The sequence below is a fragment of the Halichoerus grypus genome, chromosome 4 (genome assembly GCF_964656455.1).
Source record: "Halichoerus grypus chromosome 4, mHalGry1.hap1.1, whole genome shotgun sequence".
Classification (NCBI taxonomy): domain Eukaryota; kingdom Metazoa; phylum Chordata; class Mammalia; order Carnivora; family Phocidae; genus Halichoerus; species Halichoerus grypus.
The window spans coordinates 169,353,071-169,378,324 of record NC_135715.1 but is presented as its reverse complement, the minus strand read 5'-3'; the positions used below and the strand labels follow the sequence as shown (position 1 = coordinate 169,378,324).

Here is a 25,254-nt window from a genome sequence, read left to right as displayed (position 1 = left end):
AACTTTTCTTTATAATTTGAGTCATTTTTTATTATTGATATTGATTTATTATTGATTTGGGCCCTGTTACTAGTATTCTGAGTTCTTTTCTATTAATTATAGTAGCCTAAAGAAATTTGGAGGTGTGCGAGGAGTATAGAATTCACAGAACAGTAACTAGATACTGTATCAGATCTTTCCATTCAATGGGAAATAAAATTCCTTTAGTCTGTTAATGTCTGTTTTATTTTGGCGTATGTATTCCATTACTTCTAACTATCAGTAACTTATGACCACATAAGGCTATAAATGTAAGTGATGATCAACAATCTTAAATTCTAACTAGATTCTCATCAAATTTCCTTTTGAGTGTGAAATTTGTGTAGATCCGGCTGTTCTACCTGAATATGTAGAAGCGAATCTACACTGAGCATGCTAATGGAGTAGCCACTTGGCCCTATGTACAACTGAATAGGTTTTTAAAAAGGCACTCCTATAGGTTTTCCCAACCCACCCTGTCCAGCTTCTATTTGCACATGAGATTTTTGCCATTATGATTTCTCCTCTAGATTTATTTGTGTTTACAGAAGGCTTTAGGAAAAATGAAAATTTGCTCAATAGGCTCGGTACTTCAAACCTTTGCACAATTCTGTGTGCCAAATAACTGGTCCATCCATTAGCCATGTGTCTATAATCCTATCTGAGGTGGTACCGGGAGATAGATCCTGTGTGCTCTGGCAATTACAGATCACCAGTGGGGAGTTGAATCCCTGAGAAGATGGGTGGATACAGGTGTTTCAGACTAAACTTGATGTATTTTACACTTCTGTTCAAAATTAATCTTGATTATATGAGGACGTATGCTACTCTAAATCCTTGGACTGTAGATTGCTTGACTGAATAACGCGATGGTGCATGTAGAAAAACAAGTGTAATGATGTTGACATTACCTATTTCTTTCAATCCAGTGATTACCTAAAATATTTTGAACTGCTAACTCCTGACTTAACTTATTGCTAGATGAAAAATTCCATGTATATATATTTTTTTAATTTAACTTTGTCTTCCTAGTTAGTGAAAATACTTGCCTATCATTTTTTGAAGAGCATATGTATAAAATTTAAAGCTTTCATCCAATAGTTAACTTTCAAATCATAGGCAAGACAGGGAGATTGAGCTGAGATGGGAAGAAAACTGTAAAGTCATTTACGTAACACAAAAGTGTGGGGATGAACAAACACAGGACAGTGAGAGCTGTAAGACAAAAACAGCGGAGAATTAACATCTGATTAAAAAAGGGGCAATTCCACATTAGAGTAATATCATTAAATAATAATACTAACATACCATTTGCTGGAAGCATATTGTGACTTTACTATCATATGGGCAGTTTATAATAGTTTAAATTTGAAAAAAAAAAAGCTATGTGTTTTTTAGGACTGCTGGGGGAAAAAATGCAACCTGCTGGAAATGCATTCACAAACAAAGAGTGCACACTGAGAAATAAGAGACTGCTAGATTTTTACACCATTTAATCCTGTGAGTTTGGTTACCAAGCATCTGATCAAATGTTATGGTTAAAGTATTGTCTCAAAATATGACTATGATGTTTGGAATTATATGCCAGACCATTATTTCTTAGACATACTTTGTCATCTGGAAACTTCATCATCAGAATCCCTGGGATTGCTTTTTTAAAATATGGATTCCTGTACCTCACTCGCCCCAGACTATAAAATCAGCACTTTGCATAGGTTCTCAAATCTCAACACTAACTTTTGGGAACCATAACCTGAAATTCTCTTCCACCCTGCAGATCAAACCACATAATTTCAGTTTTTAAAAATTTGACCAACTCCATAACACCTGCACAGAGTAAACTGTAACCTGTTTAGAAGATTTTCAAGACACTTTGTAACCTTACCCTCCAGATGCTGTCCCAATGCAAATAGCTCAAAGGACTATAAAGTATTCGTTATGGCCCCAAAGAGTTGTGTGCATCCATGCCTCTGTGTCATTGCTTAGGTTAATCATTGAGCCTGAACTTCCTTCCTCTTATCTTCTGACAAACTAGATATTCAAGCCCAATTGAAATGCCTGCCCCTCCATGGAGCCTCTTTCAAATCCATCCTCTCCACTTTATGCATACCTATATTTTAGCAAATATGATTATCATAATTATTTGCCTATTCTTCTACTTATTTCCTGGTCCTTGAAAGCTCCTTGAGGGCAGGGCATTTACTTATTCATGTTTTTATCATCCATTCAAGAATAGGGACTGATTTAGTGTAGACTTCCAATAAATGTTCCACTTCTCCCTTCTGAATTATAGGGTCGTGAAAAAGATACTATTATTTCACTCTTTCCCCAGTAAAGGAAGTTTTAAGAGGTCAAGACTGCCAGTTTTTAAAAGGACTAAAAGAAGAATCCAGGGATATAACTGCGTTGCCTTTAGCTAGAAGCAGTTTGAGGATATAATCTTTTATGGTTGCCAGTGACTTCATATTTTGTAACTACTGTCTTGGCATATTACTTGCAGAAAGCAGTCCAGAGGTAAATGTTAAATCCCATCTCTTCTGTCAGGTAATCCCACAAACGAGCAAAACTTCTAGCATGAATTTTCAAAGTGGCTCAGGGACTCTAGTTCCTAAAAAAAAAAAAAAAAAAAAAAAAGCAAAAGCTACGTTTTTAATAACTTCTGCTGGACAAGCATAAAAGATGAATTTAGTCATATTTGCTAACTTCTGTGATGAATAATGAGTTGTCAAAGTAGAGGTGATTATGAATTAAATTAATGCTGATGTGCAGTAATCAGCACTTACTTTAAAAGATTAAAATGGTTGCTAAAGTGAACAGAAATATTTGTTTAAAATTGTGTTTTATTTTATATTTCACCTCTTTGAGTCAGAGTGACAAGAGGTAGGAGTATTGATTTAAATAACTATGCTATCACTAAGCTGAATGGAAATGTCAGATTCTTATTTTTTAAGTGGCACATTTCCTCACATAGTTTTAAAAGAATTATTGTAATAAACAATGGAAGAGAATCCTGTAGTAGATTGAGACTTTGAAATAGGCAGATTTGGACAACGCTGGCAAAGTCTCCGTGCCCCAAAACATTTTTTTCCATTTACATAGACTAGTATCTATCTCTTCTTTCTGCTGTCCTCATTTTAGAAACATACTACTAGAGAAGTTATTTATAAAATTAATTCACAGTAAAAGAGTTGTGAATATATGGTCTTTTTTCCTCTTGAAATCAGCCCTCCTGAGACACTGAATGCCTGAGAATCTGAGAATAGAAAACAGGAAGTTCTCAGTAAGATAATGGGCCATGATTAAAGTTTTTTTCTTTCTGTAGAGGACACACAGGGGATCCTTCATGGGCCATACTTATCCTCTCCACTGAAATGCTCTGGGCTGATCTCATTTTAGATGTCATATAGATAAATCACTGTATAAGGAATGGAGTGGACTTCCAAGCCACCAGGCATTACATTGGAAATGGTCCAACTCAACCTGGCTGCATCCAACTCTTCTTGCCTGAGTAAGAGGACTGTTAAAAATTTAGATTTGTTGGCTTCTTTCCTTAAACCCCATAGAAGGTGAACATTAGATACAGAGTAACCAAAATCCTTTCCCTTTAAAATAATGCTAAATTAATTCTAAACTCTATTAGAGAAGTCACCATGTCTGTTTCGATACTTAACATAGTTCCTCATACACAGATGCAGAAGGAACTGAAAAAATACTTTTGGATAAATAGATGGGAAGAAGGTAGGGGAAAAAAATTGTAGTTGTTTTTTGTTTTGTTTCATTTTTCCTATTCTAGATAGGTAGTTAATAAGGAAACCCCTCACCTATCTTCTCATTTTTTTAAACTTGTGTGCAGCAGAAATGTTGAAAAAAAAACCTAAAAGCATATTTTAAAGCATATTAAACTACACTACCCAGTTGCCTACAAGAATCAAACGAAGGTTGCAGACATGAAAGTATGGCAAGTACGTTAATTCAGAAATACCTCCAGATTTTGCAGATATTTTGACACTTACTGAATTGCAACAACTCAGTGAAAATAGTGTTTTCCCAAGGGCCATATATAGCACGGTTTTGAAGACTAAAGCTGAACTGAATGTGTCGGCATATTCCAAAGAGTCAAAGACAGTCAAATGAAGGGCAGGCCAGAATGAGCAACAATTTGTGGAGCACATTGAGGTCATGGTTCCTCCCATGTGTGTAGTAATAGAATTCTGAAATGTGTGAGCCAAGTGATCCTCCTCCTCTTGGTTTCCAAAAGGGTTGAAGGGAATACAAGACTGAGTAAAATCCCAGAAGAGGGGCGGTTGTTGTTAGCTTCCTTTTATAGCAGTAATAGATATTTTTGTTTAAATCTGAAGAAAAAATGGACACTACCAAACAAAATTTCCTAACAACATGTACATAGTGAAGGTTAAATTATTTAAACTTTGTGTGTGTGTGGGTACTAGATCATTTGTTTCCAACTAGGTGGCTCTTGTCATGATACTTTGTCAAGAACCATAAACCAAATTTCTAGTAATATTCCTTTTTATACTGGATCTAGGCATAGGTCTTGGGGTGCTAAATCAAAACTGCAAGAATAAGAAGGTAGAAAATATATAATCTAATAAAAATGGAACACTGAGTATATTAAAATGTCCACTATTACTTAGCTTCCCCCCCCCCCCCCCCCCAGCTACCGAGAGTGCTCTGGTCACAGTGAATACAGCTAAATATTTCACTAGCCTCTAACACAATTAAAGAAGTCATAGATTAAATAGTAGATCATCTTCTGGTTCAGATATCTTTAATTAACAGACCACTTAATGGGTTGATTTAAAAGATTTTAACACATCTAAAGAAATATATTAACCTTAGCTACTTTCTCATAAAAAAGTTTGTACTCAGAGTTTTCTGTGCTTCCCATTTTGTCTCACAGCCCTTTCTAATTTCCGCTGGTATAAATCAAATTAGATTTATTAGCATTGTACAAAAGAGCTCCAGTAGGTTTTTAATAATAATTATCATTATCACTGATTAAAGTTATATTGTTCAGGCCAGATGGAGTCCTTTTCCTGTCAGCTAGAATGAGCTTGCATTATGTAGTTATAATGTGTTTGGATCTAAATAAACAGATGGCAGAGTGACAGGATATCATACGCTGGTGATGTCAGCTACAGTGCTTCAGAAACAGAATTGCCTTAAATAAACTCTTTTGTGGCAAGGATCCTGATACTTTCAAGAAGGTGACTGGAATTGAGCCTAAGTGTTACATTAACTTGGAGATAATACTGTTCACTTGCAGAAGGGTAGACAATTTGGATGGTCTGAGGTTCAGCCTGAGAAAGTGTGTCTGCTGAATCTGCTCCTTAACTGTGAGAGCATTTAACACAACAAGTTCACTCAGGCAGTCTCTTAAAGAGAGAGAGAAAAACAAAACAAGACAACAGCAACAACAAAAAAACTGCCCAAGTTGTAAGATCTTTCAAGTTGAAGAGTTGTAACCTATGAGTCAAAGAAAGAAGGAAACATTTGATATAACTCTATTTCATAATTTTTACAATATAGTTTATTACATTAGAATACACATCTTATATAGGCATATACCCATTCACAATTAATATTAGAAAATTAAGAGAAGGTTTAATAAGAGTTATGTTATAGAAAAGCTTTAGTCTTTAATAGATTTTCAGGTGTACTTTTTTATTCTAAAAATAAGCACTTCTATACCTTTATACCCACAAATACTTAGAGCGAACCTATGAAATTCAGACTTTCAAAGAAAGTCATTATATATGATTTCTCCTAGCTAATATTCTTTTGCTGAGTCCTTAGGAGAATTTCTCTGTGGGACAACTGTATTTGCTGAGCCAAATACCTAGAGTAGCAAAGTCCTTAAGAGGAAGATACTGCTATAGGAGATAAAAGTTTGTATTTGAAAATGAAGGTGGTATCAACAAAATTTTTAAAAGAGGGTATCAAATAACTGAAATTAAACTTTCTAAGAAGTTTATGTTTTAAATGCTTGAAACTTTTTAAAAACATTTATTTATTTGAGAGAGAGAGAGAGAGAGAGAGCACAGGTGTGGGGGATTGGGGGGTCAGAGGGAGAGAGAGAATCTCAAGCAGACTCCCTGCTGAGTGCAGAGCCTGACTCTGGGCTCTATGTGGGGCTCTGGGCTTCAATCTTACAACCCTGAGATCATGACCTGAGCCAAATCAAGAGTTGGATGCTTAACACACTGGGCGACCCAGGTGCCCCTAAATGCTTGAAACTTCTTATAAAATGATGAGAAGATTTTGAGTATCAGGAGATTGTATTTCAGCTTCATATGCATTTGACATTCAACTCAAGTGGGCATTTTATGAGCTATGTTTCAACTATAGTATAACATAAAAATCCGCATAAAGGAGCAAGAATGTTTTCATTGAAGAGTTGCTTCTAGTCAAAGAGTGAAAGATTATAATGTATATGTGCTTTTTCCTATTCTACAGGTGGACGTTGTCATAAGTCCTGTACTGGCCGATGCTGGGGACCCACAGAAAATCATTGCCAGACCTGTAAGTGTTCAACACTGAGAAGGCATGGGCTTGAAATGGTCAAGAAATTTTAATAATTGATGCTTTTCACACTTCTGGGTCATCAGAAACATGAAAATGAGCTTTTGCTTCTTTGTGGTGGATTTGTTTCTATTCAAGTAAACTGCCTAATTTCATAGCTTTCAAGTGAAACATAATATATAATTGTTTCTTACATTTCTTCGTGGTTTCCAGGTTAATGCTATCAACAACACAGATGTGCTGATATTAACCATGTTTTAAGAGTCTGTATAACAGAGAAAGTAGGAAATCCAAATGTGTACAAAATAGTAAGTCCATTTGAGCTTAACCGAGTATCTCAGCACTTTTCCCCGGTAGTTATAACACCATTCATTTATTAGAAAAAGAAAAAAAGAGAGAAAAAACAGAGCACTGTGTCCCCACTCTATTCTAGGCACAGAGATTAACTGTATGAATTATGGATATAGATTAACTATTAAATAACAGTGTATCTTGCCCTTGCCTATATTGTTTCTTGCATTAGTCATTAAAGTAAATATAAGTTATCATCATTGCTAAGACGCTTAAAAACAAAGTATATTGAATACAAAGACAAGTATCTATTTTTTTCAGCATTCTTAAAGCCATACTTAAATCAGCACTGAATTTTTACTAATCTTAAGGATAAATGGTTTCTTTAAAAAGGAAAAACAAAATGCTCTATATAAGTGGTAAAGATTTTTCTTCCTGCTGCAATAACAACAGCTGGAATAATATATGGAAACCAGTGTGGTGGCAATTTGAAATTTATTCCTTTATTAGCATAGAAGACAGAGAATCTTATCAAAAGTATGAATATACAAATATTAGATATTGTGGAAATTTATTATACTGTTGGATGAAAGTCCAGATATTTCTAATTTGTCTCAATTCATATTTGTTAGGTTCTGTTTCAATAAGGAAATACAAAAATAATTACTTTACTGTAAGGCACCAAAGAAACAGGTATAGGAAAAAATATTCTCTTTGGTAAATGATTTCTTTCTTTTTAAAAAAAATAATTCATGGACATTTTCGTGTTCAACATTCATAAAATATAAAAGAACATAAAGTAAAAATGTCTTCCCACTTTTGTTCTGCCTCTGTCCTTCAGCCACCCCTAGGCAACAAAATGTTACTGGCTACTTTTGTGTATTCTTCCAGAGACTATTTATGCACACAGTAGGAAATATGTGTATGTTCCAGCCCATTTTTCACTCAAATGCTAGCATGCTTTACATGCTATAATGCACCTTGATTTTTTTTTATTCCATGCATATATGCATAAATTCACTTGTAGTGTTAATTCCTGGAAGTGGTAATTACAAGGTCAAGGACATGTGTTTATGCAGTTTGATAGAAATCACTAACATGGAAATCTTGTTCTCTGTAAAGTTTGTAAAAGTTTTCTCTGCAAGAAGCAATGTGTGTGAATGCCTGTTTCCCTATTCCCTGGGTAAAACAGTATATTATCAAACTTTCCGGTCTTTGTCAAAAAGTTAGATGAAACACAGTATCTCAGTGTAGACTTAAGTTAACTTATTTGACAGAAATACTGTTTTATGGCAGCTATGTTTTGGCAAGAATTTTAAGCATGATTGTAAAGATTAGATTAATATGTGAAATAAATTCACTACAATATTTGTAGACAATGTTTTAACAGCAAAGTAGTTGAAATCGAGTTGCACATGATGCTGAAATAACATTGATGTGGCCATTTGCACAGAGTCAAGATTTCTAAAATATAGAAGAATGGTTGTAATACTCTGTGATGAAGTGGTAAGTAACCATGGAAATTGTGGAAGTGTGTAGAGGTCCTCAGGTCCTCTCATGGCAAAAAACTTCTGAGTTGTCAAATTTAAAAATGAATTTTTACTCATTCACTTACTTCTTTTACCAAGGGATCAATGACACTTCCCGGGTCGGCTGCTGGTTGTGGCTGGGCCCCTCTGGTGGGTCCCCCCACCCACCCCTGGTCTTCTGGAGGGAGAGGGGACTCTCAGGCTAGCCAACCTCACCTTGCATTCTTGAGGCCCACAAGTTAAATCTGGGGAATGCCTAAGCCTACCTGGGCTGTTTTCTGTTGCTAGCTTCCATTTAGGGAATGCTAGTTTGGATTCCTTTCTTCTGTTGGGTAGAGAGACATAAGATGCCTACTACTGTGTTGTTCCTCCAGTTCAGGGTCCCAAACCAGTCTGCCTTTGTCTCAACACCTTTCAGAGTTCTCCTTTGCATTATTGCCTTTTGCATTATTTCCATGGTATAGCTGTTCTTAGTAAGGAAGGGCAGGGAAAAGGAGGCGTATGCCATTATTTCTGGATCAAAAGTCCCATGTAGTACTTTTAATAATACTCTTAGTGAATGAAATCAAATAAAACTATCTTAGTCAATTTAATATTTGTTGCATTTTATATGTATTTTTGTAGAATAGAAAAATATAGTACAAATTGTTCTTTTGTAGTAGTAGTAGTAATATTTTAGGGCTGAATAATCATTCTTTAATTGATAGGGAGCCAAAGTTTTGGAAATCACTCTATCAAAAGAATGAGAAAACAGCACACATGAGTGTTCTCTAACTTTGAAAATTAAATATGCCTTCAATTCATACAGTACTCAAAATTCTGAAACTTTTAATTAATTTTAAGAGATTTGGCTATGTTAGTAAAAAATATACAAAGGTTAGTAAAAAAAATCATATTTTTCACCATCTCTTATTCTTACAGTAGACAACTTTTAGGATAATTGCCAAGCAGACACCTTTCTTCCTCTGAGAACTAGCCCCTTCTAGAGGGGTGAGTCATTGAGGCCATGTTTGTTTTGTGATGCTCTAACCTTAGTCACAGGGCAGTGTTTCTAAACCAGAGGTGACTCTGCCCCCAGGGGACATTTGATAATGTCTGAATATTTTTGGTGTTACAACACTGAGTAGGGGTTGGGGGAGCATCTATTGGCATCTGGTAGGTAGAGGCCAGGGATGCTGCCAAACATCCTACAGTGCACAGGAGAACCTCACTCCACCCCCACCCAAACAAAGAATAATTATTCATCATGAAATTTTAAAAGTACTGAAGGTTGAGAATGAGAAATCTTGTAATAAGAGTAAATATTGGCCAATGCTGGGCCAATGAGATTCTCTCCCCAGAGAATTTGGATTTGGGATCCAGAAATTCTGGTTATACTACCTTAGAAATTTGAACTTGAGGAGATATTAAACCTAGTGGACGTTTCCTTTTTGAACCTGGTAAATAAATCAGTCATACAGAGGCAAACAAAAAACAGAGACAAAGAGAGAGTAACAGTTCTTACCTACTGGTTCTCTGGCCTTCATGAGATGCAGCTGCACGTTTATCCCTAGGCGCCTTAAAAAACACAAGGTTCTTCTAGTACATCTAAATTACTTTTTTTACTTGCCACCAAGTGGGAATGGGAGGCAGTCTTGACTAAGAAAATCATCAAGCCTCATCAAAACATCAGCATGAAATCATTTAATTCACCTAATTTTTTAGCATAGAAATTAGGCTTCTTACTATTATGACCTAAAATTGGCTTAATGGTCTCTGTGCCTATTCCACAGAGTCTATCAAAATTAAATTCAACAAGCATTTACATGTATCTGATATGTGCAAATATAAACTTTAGAATAGTATTCTATTCTACTAATTAATTCACCTAATTTTTTAGCATAGAAATTAGGCTTCTTACTATTATGACCTAAAATTGGCTTAATGATCTCTGTGCCTATTCCACAGAGTCTATCAAAATTAAATTCAACAAGCATTTACATGTATCTGATATGTGCAAATATAAACTTTAGAATAGTATTTATTTGCAAGGATCTTTATAATTTATAAAAAGCTTTCCTTTTAAAATTTACTTTCACCATATTCCTGTGAATTAAAGAGAGTTATCATATACCTCATTTTACAATTGGGGAAATGTACACTGAGGAAATGATCAGGGAATTGTTAAATTTACACAGCTAATACCTGGGATTTCAACCTGAGTGTCCTGAGTCTAAAGATAAAACGGTTTCCCGTATACCACATTGTAGAGCACAGCTTAGTGGACAAGGACATTGGATTTGAAATCAGCCAGATGATACAAATCCCAGTTCTTTCCATATTCTGTCATGGTAAACTGACTTAATCTTTCTAAATCTCAGTTACCAAATCTAAAAATGGAGATAATTACACTTACCTCAGAGGGTTGTTGTTTTGGAATCAAATTTAATGCAATAATGTAGTTGAAATGCTTAGATTTCTTTTGGTATATACTAAGGACCTAAAAAATAATAGCTAATATTTTAATAAGTTAAAGGAGATACTGTTCGAAAACGTAATCCATCTTAAATATGAATGAATAGATGTGGAAGTGAAATTCCTGTAGGCTAGTTTCACCTTGTGAAGACTACTGATACCCACAGCTGAGGAATAAAAAGACAAAAACCCTGAGTGAAGTGGAGGCTACTTGCCCTTGACATTCGCTCCTATTCTCTCCCTCCCTGTTTGAGCTACTTGAAAGGTAAATTACTTATCCATATTTAAAGTGCCCACCATTCCGAGGCAAAATATATTTTGGAACTACTCAAAGACATACTTACTGTAAGACCTGAATTTTAGAAATATGTTTTTTTTGTTTGGTTTTTTTTAGAGTTAGACTTTGTGAGAGATTCTATAGCGGTTCTGAATTCTGAATTTGATCATATGTGATCAAAATTTTTTAAAAATGTAAAATTTTTCAGGCTTCCTTTAGATTTCTCATAGCCTGTTAGTTAAAATATATTACTTAACCTTAGGCCCACTTGAGAGACACTTTTCTCTGAACCCTGACTGAACGTCTTAAAAATCAGAAAATCTAGACTGTGAAAGTTTTTTCTTTTTTTTTTTTTTTTAAGATTTTATTTATTTATTTGAGAGAGAGAGAGAGCACAAGCAGGGGAAAGGGGAAAGGGGAGAAGCAGGCTCTCCACTGAGCAGGGAGCCCAATGCGGGGCTCGACCCTAGGACCCTGGAATCATGACTGGAGCCAAAGGCAGACTCTTAACAGACTGTGCCACCCAGGTGCCCCAAGACTGCAAGTTTTTGACAATATTCTGTTTTTATTGATTGGCCATACAAAAGTATGTTTTAGGATCTAAATGATGTAGTCTTATATTGTTTAGAAATTATTTCTTTTCCGATGACTGAAATAAATTCACTTCAATGAGGGTTTCTCTGGAGATATTCAACTTCATGATTTGCCAAATATTTCCCTGTCTTCTGTGTATAATTATTTTTGAGACTTACCATACATTAGGGAAAGAAGGTGAAAGTATTTAAAAACCCCGCAAGTCAGCTCAGGAAACTGACGTTAAGAATACATTTCACTCACCACAGCGTATCAATGCTGACATCTTCCCACAGGTGTCCCTTCCTAAAACAGAAAATGTGCCAGGAATTATCCTCTGTGTCACTAAATGGCGAGAAGTCTTGGTAGAGACAAAAGATTCAGGCTCTGAGAGAACAAGTCCCTGATAATGAATGCCTTGTTAAGGTGAAATGAAGCAGAGTGGTAATCAGAGTGAAAATATCTCTGAATAGAGAAATGGCAAAACAAAAATGCAGAGTACAACAATGGTAAGCTTGAGGAGAGGTCTGCTGGAGGCAGGAGTTTTAAAAAGAAGAAATGAAGAAGTTTCTGTTTTTAATAGATCTCGTGAAATGGAGAGTGTGAATAAATTGACAGCTTACTATGGACAATAGCTCCCTATGCATACCTCTAGATATTGCAATAGAATTGTGTACATTTCAAGTAAAAATTAGTAACATTTTGCAACTGATTTTGTGTACTGGATTGGGTGCCACAGTGAGCTTTGGTTACATTTGAATAATGTGTGTCATTTTTCCCCTATAGCATTTGATAATGTTCAGACTATCAACTCCAGAGCCAACAGCTATTTTTTTAATCTTTTTTTTCTAAAATACAAAGTATTTTTCTAAACAAATTCCTTAAAAACAAATCCTTAGACAACCTAAAGAATTTTATAAATTTTAAAGTAAGTAAATTCTGCTTGAAGAGTCTAGCCAAGTGTTCCATTTTTACTGCTGAATCTGACTTTCTGAAGTAACTGAATTCATTCTCCTTAAATCCTTTGTCATGTTAATGTTAGAACTGACCCTGTAAATCTAACAGGAATATTTCTGACAGAGATGCTGTTTTTTTTTTTTTTAAAGAAAGAAAGAAAGAAAGAAAGAAAGAAAGAAAGAAAGAAAGAAAGAAAGAAAGAAAAATTCAGCTGAGTAAATTCAAAGATCTAATTGGCTTTATTCAGTGATTCATGAATGAGGCAGCATCCCATTTAGCAAACAGAAGGGAACTCTGAGGTGCTGTACAAAATGGAAGGACTTTATAGGCTGAAGGAGGGTGGGACAGGAAATTAAAAAGAGTGCATTATTTCAGGCAAGTTTACCTTCCCTTAGGGGAAGGCAGGGGGTCTTATCAGGTGGATTTCCTCAGTAGTTCTAACCAGGAAATTTCAGACTGATTGGTTTAAAATTCCACTCCTGGGAGAAACTGAAACTGCAGTTAGGTTAGGTATCAAGTCTTGGTGGGGCTTAGCAAACGTGACTCCATTTTGGGCCTGTCGTTTCTTGTTAACATGGCAAAAGGTCAAAATAGAACTTAGGATGGAACCCTGAGAGCTGCACTGCATGTGAAGCAGCGACTCCGACTTGAAAGGACTTTTCAGCTCAGTTAAATCGTGGCCACATTGCTCCACGGCACAGCTTAAGTAAATTGATTCAGTGGATTAATGTAGTCATGTCAGGGGAGACAAACTTATCTGCTATGTGAAGTCTGAAGCTTATACAAGTATTACTTAGCAAGCTTACTGGTAAGAATGACAACTCTCTCTATTCATCAGAGCTGAGTCCTAAGCTCTGAGCTCTCTAAGTTTAGGTGTGAGAGAGACTAAGCTTTAAGAAATAAATAATAATGATTAAAGGAACAAAGTTATCTCTGTCCCTGCAAGATATATGAAGCACACTTATCTCATTTAAAATAGATACTGCCTGTCCTTTTTTTATCTTTCAGCACAGTATCAGGCCTGCTGTCTCCAGCCTCCCATTATCAGGCAGGGTGTTGTTCATTTTACACATTCCTTTACCCTTCTAGACCTGGTGCCATCTCAGTTAGGCACTGCATTTTGAGGAAGGAGGGAGAAAAACATATATAAAAACATTACAGCTTGATTCTCCCAACGTTTGCACAAATTTTGTATTAAAGGATTTACGCCTTCAACTGCTGATTAACTAAAAGTTGCTAGGCTGATTCCCACTCCATATACGCTTTAGTCGTCTCAGTTCCTTTACAGGTGACATTTCTTGCTTAGAAACAAATTGAAAAAGATAAGTGCATTTGACAATAGGCCAAAAAAAAAAAAAAAAAAACCAACCCACAAAATGCATGTCTCCTAAACCAAAATATCACACCACAAAAATTAATGAGGAATATATGTTTCAACTACTGGAGTGAACAAATATGCTTCTGTCCATGGAGATATCCATTAAATCAATTAAAGCTAAGGCATTATTTCAACCAAATGAAAACTTCTGGTGGAATTCACCCCTTACTTCTACAGTATTCTCCCTAGTAGCATAATCCTTTATTTTAAATTAAAAATAGAATGACATTGAAATTAACACAAGCTGTGTATTTGTCCTGTTGTAGACAACTGTAAATGGAGGTTACTATATTGGCAAAGTAAAAACTTATTCCAAACAACACTTTACGTTATTTAATGTTTCTATATAGACATTATAGAATATGCTAGAAAATTTTAAAAATTATTTAGCATTTTCCTCAGTAATTTGTTATATTGTGCACAAAGAAAATTACTTTCAGTAGTTGCAATATACAAAAACTTGCAGTTTAATAATAGAAAAATAAACTACTTGGCCTGGCCTATGGATTCTATTTACTTTTAGTGCAAACTTTAGAAATATATATATGCAGATATATAGATATATAGATGATAATATATATAGCCTTTTTATTCTAAAATATGTCTGAAATTTAGAATATTAAAATCTAAGAAAATAATTATGTATTTTTGTTACTCAAAATTTCAGCACGAAATTGTAACAGCTGAAAACTAGATTGTACTTTTTTCCATGAAATTTCCAAAAATTTCCTGTAGCTTATAAAATCAAAATGACAAATTATGAAAATAATAAACTAATTATACTCATGTACATTCATACACATACAGTTTGTCTAAAGTGTAATTGTATTTACAACCTCTGCGGAACAAATGTTGTTTAAAAAGGTAATTTCGATGTGGTAAATATCCAATTAGGGCAGAGAAAAGCAAATGGGAGCAAATGGGGAAAATAGAATGAGCTGAGCCAGCAGGCTCGATCAATCAGGATAACAGCAAGCCTTTGTAAAAAGCCAACATCTTTAATTAAAACCCTTGTATTTTACTAATAACTTTGCATGTCCATAAGCCTTCTTATCGATTTCAATTATTTCCTATTTTCCTTTTTTGGATTTGTAGTTTCTGGAGATGTTGTAAAATTAAGGGAAACATTACAATGAATTGATTACTTGCATAATTTCTAAAATTGTGTCCATCTGAAACATTTCCAAAAGTGACACAATAATTTACTTGTAGAAAATGAGAGAATAATCTCCCCTAATATGTGTTTATTTTGACATAAGGTGATAATATTTGCTGTAATTTGATGACGTTTTTCAAAGATTTAAAAGAAAGGGATGTTTTTGTTTGTTTTAACTACAGGAGATATAGTTATTTGAAGTCCTCCATATAATACAGTTAATACAGATTTAGGAGATATTGCTTAATGTCATGCTAAAGATCAAAGGGGTATAAAGAAAGTATATAAACTTGTGCCTGTTCTCTGGAAATGGGTACAAGACAAAATGAGGAATGTTTGTAAAAGTCAAAAATAATACTGAACTGGGAGCATCGGGAGACCAGAGATAGGGTCCTGAACAAACTCAAATTTTAAGAACCTCAGTTTTCTCAAGTTCTCTCACTTATCAATGAAAAGATTGAAAAAGATGATTTCTGTTCAAGCTTCCTTGCCTGATTCAGATATTTGTGTGTATGTGTTCCTGTCTGTGTGCAGTAATTAGCTATAGATGTAGATGATATAGACCTAGACAGACATAGGCACAGATAGTTTGGGGAAGCTGTTTGGTCTCAGCCTGTGGACAGTGATGCTGTTGGCTAGGAATGCTCTTGGGTACTCACTTGGTCCCGTGAGTCCCCAAAGGTATTTCCCCAACCTGAGCCAGCGCAGTGGCTGGACTTTCCCTTGGAGTTCTTATTATGATTGCAAAGTGCACCACAGCAACAACTCTCGGGGAACTTTGAAAATACAAGGTTTATTATTCACAAGTCCTGCAGGGTACATGGCGTGTACTAGGGCCATGAAGTGAGGTCATGAGTATAGAGAGATAGAAAGCACAGAGCTGGGGCTCTGCTTTTACTGGGGTCAAGGGTAGGGTGCCTAAGTTCTCACAGGTTCATTCTTCATTGGCGAATTTAAAGCATATGAGTGGGAATTAGGGTGTAGGAGGGGGAACGCTGGGTCATTAGAGTGGTCAGTTATCTAGTTTACCCAGGGATTTCTAAAGGGGGAACTCCCATTAGGGGCAGTCTGTTTTATCTAGGTGTTTTACTGGTAACTGTGTCATACAGCTGCCATATGTTTATTTAAGATGGATGACTTGGAAATGGATGTGTCAGCAAATAAAAGCTTAATGTCATGCACTTACATTACAATCAAAAAGCTTAATGTCAGGCACTTACATTACAGAAATGCAGACTGTGGAGATGGGTAATCTAATCAGAAAGATTATAGAGTGGATGCTATACATTTGAAGGAATACTGAGAGGACATTGAAAAGAATAGTCAGAAATATCTGGAATTGTTACCACTAGAAGAATTTTGCTATTCTGGTTGTGATGACAATTTATTCTGAATGATTTATATCTTTGCAGCCAAAGAGCTGACTGTCATTAGAATAACTATATTTGACTGTTGAAAAGAAAATTTCAAAATTATCTACATGTGACATCAGACTGTCCATTAATAAACAGGACACTCATACTCACTATTTGTTACAGGAATAGAAAAAAATGTGAGATTTCATTCTTGGAAAAGCAAATACTTACTTACCACTCTCATGGTTAAGGAATTGGGCGAGTCTGAAGAAAAATACCATCTTTAGAGTTCTGCCTTGCATTAATCCAAGATGTATCATCTATTTATTGCCTTAACTGGTCTGACTGGAGGAAAATTAAGTAAATGGCATGTGAATGACAAGGAAGAGGAGAGATGACTGGATACTTATCAAGTTCTCTGTGTCAAGCCGCATTTTTACACATTATATAAGAAGAATTGTGAATTGCCTAATATCAGACATACTCCATTTCTCAAGCAAATATAAATTTTATGCATTATTGGATAATTTATAATATTATCATGGCTGCTTCTCTACATTGGATATTTTCAAAAGAAATAGTCACTGTATTAATTTATGGTGAAGTCATAAAAAATAGACCCCAAAATATAGGTTTTGCATATCACTACTTCCCTGATCTTTTTTTTTTTTTTTTGGCTTATCTAAAGTCCTTTTGCCTATGAATTTTGTTATGATAGAGCCAGTAGAGCATTATGACTACAAGAATACCTTCTGGTTTTATTCTTTTTTTTTTTTTTTAATGATTTTATTTATTTATTTGAGAGAGAGGGAGAGAGAGAAAGAGCACGTGAGTGAGCATGAGCAGGGAGGAGGGGCAGAGGGGCTGAGCAGGGAGCTGGACTTGGGGCTTGATCCCAGGACCCCTAGATCATGAAGTGAGCCAAAGACAGACAGTTAACCAACTGAGCCACTCAGGTGCCCCCTCTTCTGGTTTGGTACTATTTTGAGTATTTCTTGAACTCCAATAACTGTTACCTAAGATGTTTATTTTCCTCTACAATGTTGTATGTTTTTAAGACATATTTAATTTCATTGACTAGAACACAGAGGGGGGTGGAGGGTAAAGGACAGAAAGAAAGACTGACACAAGTAGTTACTGATTATTTAAAATAAAAATAAAACTACAGTATTGTGCCAAGATATAACAGAAAACTTAATGAATGGAGAATTATTACATTCCAAAATGAGAAGATTCATGGTCAGTTCCTCTAAAATTAAGCTACACATTTAACAATCTTCAATCAATTACTCCCCCCACTTTTTTTGAGCAAAAATAGTCTAAAGTATCTCTGGAAAATACAATTAATAAGATAGCCATATCTTTGAAAAGAACTATGTCGAAGGATTTTCCCCATCAAGTATTAAACTATTATAAAATAATATAAGATGTGTTAAATGATAAAAATGCAACTAAGTAAATTTAAAGAGAAGATGGCTTTATTCAGCAATTCATGAATCTGGCAACATCATACCTAACAGTGGAAGGAGCTCTGTCAAGCTGTAGAAAATAAAAGAATTTTAAGATTGGAAGGGGGGTGGAAAAAGGAAATTGTTAGGAAATAATGCATGGTTTCAGGCAAGATTGCTTTTGGAAGGGAAATGGAGGGGCTCTCTCTGGCAGACTCTTTCACTAGTGCTGATCAGGTAACTCCCTATTGACTGGTTAAGGGTGAATTCCTGAGGGGGTCGAAACTGCAATTGGGTTAGGTATTAATTCTTGGTTTGCTGAAATACAGTTTGGCAGAAGTGACTCCACTTTGGGCCTGCTGTCTCCTTTTTAACAATTCCGCCCTTTTGATCAGACTCTCAGCTTAACTGAGAGGTATGATCTAAATTTAAGGCGTTAGCACCACTCTCTGCTACTGTTTTGTAGTTAGTTCTCACAGCTTTCGTGGATCCTCTGTGGGGTAGTCAGAGGCCATCATGCTTTCTGTCTGATCTCTGTACTATCCCTAAGCCACAACTTCAGTTTCACAATTTTTAAGGTGACGTTCTCCTCCTCCTTCTTCTTTCTTCCTCTTCTTCTCCTCCTCCTCCCCCTTCTTCATCTTCATCTTTGTCTTCGTCTTAGGGAAATCATTTGCTTGATGGTTAGCAGCTGTGAACAAGCATTTAAAGCTTTTGAGAGAATATAACACACCGGAGAGATTACTTTGATTCTTATAAGCAAGATAATTTCCAGTGTTTGGAGTGCACTTCAAAGCCATGTTCCCCAAGACCCAAATCGATCAAAATCAAATAAGGCAAAGTAAGACCCTGTGGAAAGTGACACGTTTCTAAGCCCAGTGGCTTGCTCGGTGATTTTTTCCACTTCTCCAGAAATGTTCATATGGGTACAAGAGGTAGTGTCCGCCCAAACACTTGGATGTTTGGCTGAAAGATAACCAAGGTATTCTATTATCAAGAACAACTTTGGCCAGAGAATCTAAGGGTATTCGTTGGGCAGTTATTGTCTTACCAGCAGATTCTGCAATATTTCAAGAGTTGAGGGGGGATTTTTGATCAAATTCTCATTTACCTTTACTCCTTACCAGGGAAGTACAGCCCTGCCAAAGGAAAAGAATCCTGATTTGTGAATGCCTCCTGCTAATTACTTTCTAATTCAACGATACAAATCCAGCAGAATCAACCAATGGGGTGTCTTAGTTTGTTCGTGGAAAGTTGGAGGCACAGTTAGATAATCTAATAGACATTGTCTGGCTTTGTGCCAGCTATCTAGGCATTAGCAGGCGCAAGGAGAATGATAACCACCACAGACAAAGATAAATCCCGTCAGGACACAGACCACTCCCACTCAGGTGGTATGTTAATGGATTCGCTTGCCGGGATTGTGGCATTTGTCCATTCCAGCCAGGGGTCAGTTAGGTTTTCGCCTACCCTGAAATAAAAAGTTGCTCTAAAATCCATAATTTTACCCCCTACCCCTTCAGCAATGACAAAGGAGATATGGATGCTGGCATTATCTTTCCAGGCCAATACCAGAGTAAAGGAAAGAAAGGGAAGAAGGAAGTATGTCATGTTCAGTTAAAGTATGAAGTCTCGATCTGGCATTTGAGGGAAGTGATCTACCTCAATTTGATTTGAGGGTCTCTAGCATTTTCGCAGGACCATGTGTCAGGTGAAGCCTTCTTCCACCGTGAGATGTATATCCAGGGTCCAAATCCCTGAAGTATGGCTGCCATATGGGTAGTGAGAATGAGCTGGAATAGTCTCTTCCATGAAGGTTCAAGGGCAGTCTTTGTTCTCAGTGATTCCATTTCAGGAGGGTGGGAGAAAATTGGACACATTAATTCATAGCCAGACTTTTTTTTTTTTTTTTTAGGAAACTAGACTAATTCAGGAACCACTCCAGTTTACAGGTCTATAACAAAATCAAAGACAATTAATAGGATTAGAATCTAATATAGACAAAGGTGAACACATAATTTTTCTCTCTAGAATTATCCCCATTTCTGTGTTTTCTAAGGATAATCATGGAGAAACTGATTTGTTTGCATTAGACTTGGCCTGAGTATTTATGTAAGTGTGGCAAGATAGTGACTGACCATATAAGCTCTTTTTAAGATTGCTTTGCTGGAACCTTATAAGCAAGGTACAAGACTGATTTTTCCAAGGGGCTTTACTGGTTCTGTAAAGTCAATCTCAGGTCCTTAAAACTGTCTGGTCAGCCTGAGTCTATGCATATCTATTTCAAATATGACATTCTAGTGAAGCTTTGGTGATATAATCAATCCTGTTACAAAGGGAACAGAATCTCATTGAACTAATGCAAATAACTAACAATATTGCCATGAAAAGAATGCTCCAGAGTTTTCTAATTCTGAAGGGATCAGGTAGGGAGGAAAAGTAAATGTCTCATCTTTGTTCACAAAGGTATTACCAAACTGATAGCTTAAGAGAAAAGAGAAAAAGGTTTCTTAAATCTGGAAAAACAAAACATTAAAGAACCAGCAATGATTCAGATAAAAAGTCCTCATCAGTTCATTCAGTCCCATGATATTAATCCTTGTTGTGCTTGAATCCAGTTTTTCCATTAGTTCTGGAAATTCTTAACCTGAGTTCAGTTTTATGATCTTAAAGTTACCAAAAACATGAACTAGTTAAAAAAAAAATCATTTCCATGAATCTCCTTGAAGATGAGGTGTTTTGCAGGAATAGTTTTGCAAAAACATTTGAGTAAAACAGTAACTGTCTGTAGATGACAAAAGACTTTTAAAAATACCCATTATTAAAGATCTGATGAGAGTTCATTTTCATGAAATTGACAAGAAAATTTGGTTATTTCTATGACACGCCACATTTTAAGATAATAACAAATTATGACTGATAACATTATACCAGGACATATCAGATTTCCAAGAATTTCATATTTTCTGGAACATGTATAACATACACCGACAAAAACACGACATAAAGAAGGCTTTGTGGTGCTTCTTATTTGATGATGTTTCCCATGCGATTTAGCATATCAAATAAGCTTAATTAGTTTAACATGACCCTTTTTATAAAGAGAGAAAATAAATCTTTTGACATGTTCCAGAGACCCTATGGAAAATCCCAAAGTTAGTTCTTTCGTTCTTTTTTTTTTTTTTTTAAGATTTTATTTATTTATTTGACAGCAAGAGAGACAGCAAGAGAGGGAACACAAGCAGGGGGGAGTGGGAGAGGGAGAAGCAGCCTTCCTGTGGAGCAGGGAGCCTGATGCGGGGCTCGATCCCAGGACCTTGGGATCATGACCTGAGCCGAAGGCAGACGCTTAATGACTGAGCCACCCAGGTGCCCCCCCAAAGTTAGTTCTAAATCAAAAAGACTTCATTTAGAATTTGATTTTGGAGAATTTTGTCAAAAATACCAAAAAGTTTATCTTTTAATTAATTTCTTATCTATTAAGCTTTTATTTTAATTTCAGTATAGCTAACACACAGTGTTACATTAGTTTCAGGTATACAAAATAGTGATTCAACAATTCTATACATAACCCTCTGCTCATTGTAAGTGGACTCCTTAATCCCCATCACCTGCTTGACTCATCCCCCCACCCTCCTCCCCTCTGGTAACCATCAGTTTGATCTCTATAGTTAAGAGTCTGTTTCTTGGTTTGTCCTTGTTTTATTTTCTTTGCTCATCTGTTTCTTAAATTCCACATATGGTGAAATCACATGGCATTTGTCTTTCTCTGACTTATTTCACTTAGCATTATACTCTCTAGTTCCATCCATGTCATTGCAAATGACAAGATTACTTTTTTTTTTTATGGCTGAATAATATTCCATAATATATATGTCACATCTTCTTTATCCATTCATCTATCAGTGGACACGGGCTGCTTCCATAATTTTGACTATTGTTGATAATGCTGCTATAAACATAGGGGTGCATGTATTTCTTTGAATTAGTGTTTTTGTATTTTGGGGGTAAATACCCGAGAGTGTGATTACTGGATTGTAGGGTAGTTCTATTTTTAACTTTTTGGGGGAACCTCCACTTGTCACAGTTCCTACACCAGTTTACATTCCCACCAAAAATGCAAGAGAGTTCCTTTTCCTCCACATCCTCACCAACACTTGTTGTTTATAAAATACCAGAAAGTTTTAAAACGGTCAAATAGGAACATAGTTCACCATAAAACAATACTTAGTTTCCCACTTAAACATAGTGACAATTAAAGACTTTGCAGGCAAATACAGAAAGTTAAATAGTTGGTTAAAAAAAAGAAACTACTTTAGCTCTTTTAATAGAGAAGATTTTTTTTTTCTTAACATAATCAAACACCTGATAAAAACAACACAGGAAATTATTTTGACAAAACACAGAATTCTTGTTTTCTAGACATATTACTTTAAAAGGTAAAGAAAAACCTTTACAGTCTTTTATCAAGAGCAGACCAATAGTCCAAGAAAACTTTGTCCTCTTAACAGAAAGAAAACTGAATTATAATTTTGTACCAGTTTCCTTTTGATATTAAAACTCATTTACTTAATTAAATTCATTTTAATTTTAGCCAGTCCTGACACATGTAAAATTCCTTTCCCTTATTATTTCTAGTAGTTTTCATTATATGTATTAGAATTTTAACCCTTAGAGGGGCGCCTGGGTGGCTCAGTCGTTAAGCGTCTGCCTTCGGCTCAGGTCATGATCCCAGGGTCCTGGGATCGAGCCCCGCATCAGGCTCCCTGCTCCGCGGGAAGCCTGCTTCTCCCTCTCCCACTCCCCCTGCTTGTGTTCCCTCTCTCAATGTGTCTCTCTCTGTCAAATAAATAAATAAAATCTTTAAAAAAAAAAAAAAAGAATTTTAACCCTTAGAAAACTTTAATTTCTGGTGAAAACTAAGAAATAAGAGATTATAAACTGTCTTTTACATTAACATTCTATGGACTGGCAGACATACATTTTATAATTTCTAGAAATGTGCTTTCCCATTGAAAATTTCTCAGCATGTCATAAAACACACTAATAGACCCAAATAGTTTTAATTCCTTTGTAAAAGGAAGCCAAAAAAAAAAAAAAAAGATAAACCTATGTTCAGTAATTAGTGTTCAATATTTTATCTTATTTGGAAATAATCTGGATATTCAGAGGATTTAACTTATCACTTAACATAACCTAGCAAACTTTAAGGTTTCAGGTTACCAAAATATTTGGGGAAACTATTTAAAAAGCTCACCTAGCAGACTTTAAGGTTTCAGGTTACCAAAATATTTGGGGAAACTATTTAAAAAGGTCACCCCAAGTCCTACTTTTATCTATTTAATTTATTTGTTCTTTTTTTTTTTAAAGATTTTATTTATTTATTTATTTGAGAGAGAGAGAGAGAGAAACAGCATGAGAGGGGATAGGGTCAGAGGGAGAAGCAGGCTTCCCGCTGAGCCGGGAGCCCGATGTGGGACTCGATCCCAGGACTCTGGGATCATGACCTGAGCCGAAGGCAGTCGCTTAACCAACTGAGCCACCCAAGCGCCCTAATTTATTTGTTCTTGACAATTATGTTTAGACTACCCATAAAACGTTATGATACAGTAGGCAAAGTCAGCCATCATCTCAAGCTATTTTTTTTAAAGATTTTATTTATTTATTTAATTGACAGAGAGAGAGAGAGAGCGTGAGAGGGAACACAAGCAGGGGGAGCGGGAGAGGGAGAAGCAGGCTTCCAGCCAAGCAGGGAGCCCGATGCAGGGGCTCCATCCCAGGACCCTGGGATCATGACCTGAGCCGAAGGCAGTCCCTTAACCAACTGAGCCACCCAGGCGCCCCTCAAGCTATTTTTCTTGCTGACAAACTTAGTAAGAGATTACATGAACTTATTTGACCTTTAGTAAGCTTAGATAGAATAAAGGTATTATAGTTAATGCTGATAACTCTAAAGACATGCCTGTTTTAATTAACCCAACAAACTCAAACTGGCTTTAATACCAAATATTTTTCCAGATCACATGAATCTGAAATTCATTTGGATTAAGTTTCTATTCTATTTTTGAGAATTTTTATGAATACTAAATTTATATAAGTGCTTGTTTGTTTAAGCCAATTAAATAGGCTTTTTTACAAATTAACTTTGGTAATACCTTCTAGAGGTAGAAAAATACTACACTACTATAACACATATATAGGGACTCATTAAACACACAGACAGACGTAAACAGAGATCTTATACCTTCTATGGCTAAAGCTTTTTATTACTAATATTTGTGGAGAAGTCACTTAAGATTTGAATCTTAATCTTAAGAATAAGACAAGTAATCTGTGGAAGCTGTATAGCAGTTTGTATTTTTATTTTTATTTTTTAAGATTTTATTTATTTATTTGACAGAGAGTGACACAGCAAGAGAGGGAACACAAGCAGGGGGAGTGGGAAAGGGAGAAGCGGCTTCCTGCTAAGCAAGGAGCCCGATGTGGGGCTTGATCCCAGAAGCCTGGGATCATGACCTGAGCTGAAGGCAGACGCTTAAGGACTGAGCCACCCAGACGCCCGTTTGTATTTTTAAAGAGCCTCTTTTCTCCATTTTTTTTTCTTTAGTCTTAGGAATTGGGGATGGTCTAGGTAAGAGTTAACATTTAAATCTAAAAGGCACAGGGAAGGGATGCAAGTTTCTCTAAGAAGGTTTTCCTAAAGCCAATATTTACAAGCCTTTTGCGATAAATAGGGGAGGTTTTGGTACTCCTAAAAAGGAATATGTGAACTTTGAATTGCTTCAAGTGCTTTATCTCTAGTTTTGTAAAGATTTGTAAGATAAGGAAGTTCATTCTAACTCTTCAAAGAATTGGAGAGACAAACTGAGGGTTCTAGAGGGGAGGGGGGTGGGGGGATGGGTTAGCCTGATGATGGGTATTAAAGAGGGCACGTACTGAATGGAGCCCTGGGTATTATATGTAAACAATGAATCATGGAACACTACATCAAAACCTAATGATGTAATGTATGGTGATTAACATAACATAATAAAATAAAAAAAAAGAAAGAATTGGATTGCAGCTTAAAGGACATTATAGGTTGATCTACACATCCAACTATGTTACCTTCAACTTGCTTAGGGAAGAAGCCCCCCCCCCCCAAAAAAGAAAAGAAAAAAAAGAAAAAAAAAAAAGAATTCTTAATGGGCTCTGAATATCAGCTTCCAATTTGGCCAACTTTTGACCACAGAAGTACTTAAACATTTCTTTTCAATATCTTGTCAGTTTTCAGCCAGG

General features: G+C 35.8%; 1 protein-coding gene across 4 annotated transcripts in view; it reads left to right on the top strand.

Moving 5' to 3' along the window:
• Positions 1-25,254, top strand: part of ERBB4 (erb-b2 receptor tyrosine kinase 4) — a 1,094,545-nt gene that overhangs the window by 754,891 nt on the left and 314,400 nt on the right. For all 4 annotated transcript variants that reach the window (XM_078071282.1, XM_078071280.1, XM_078071283.1 and 1 more), the window contains exon 5: positions 6,493-6,558. In XM_078071282.1, the coding sequence (XP_077927408.1) occupies positions 6,493-6,558 (66 nt within the window). The remainder of the gene's footprint in view (positions 1-6,492; positions 6,559-25,254) is intronic.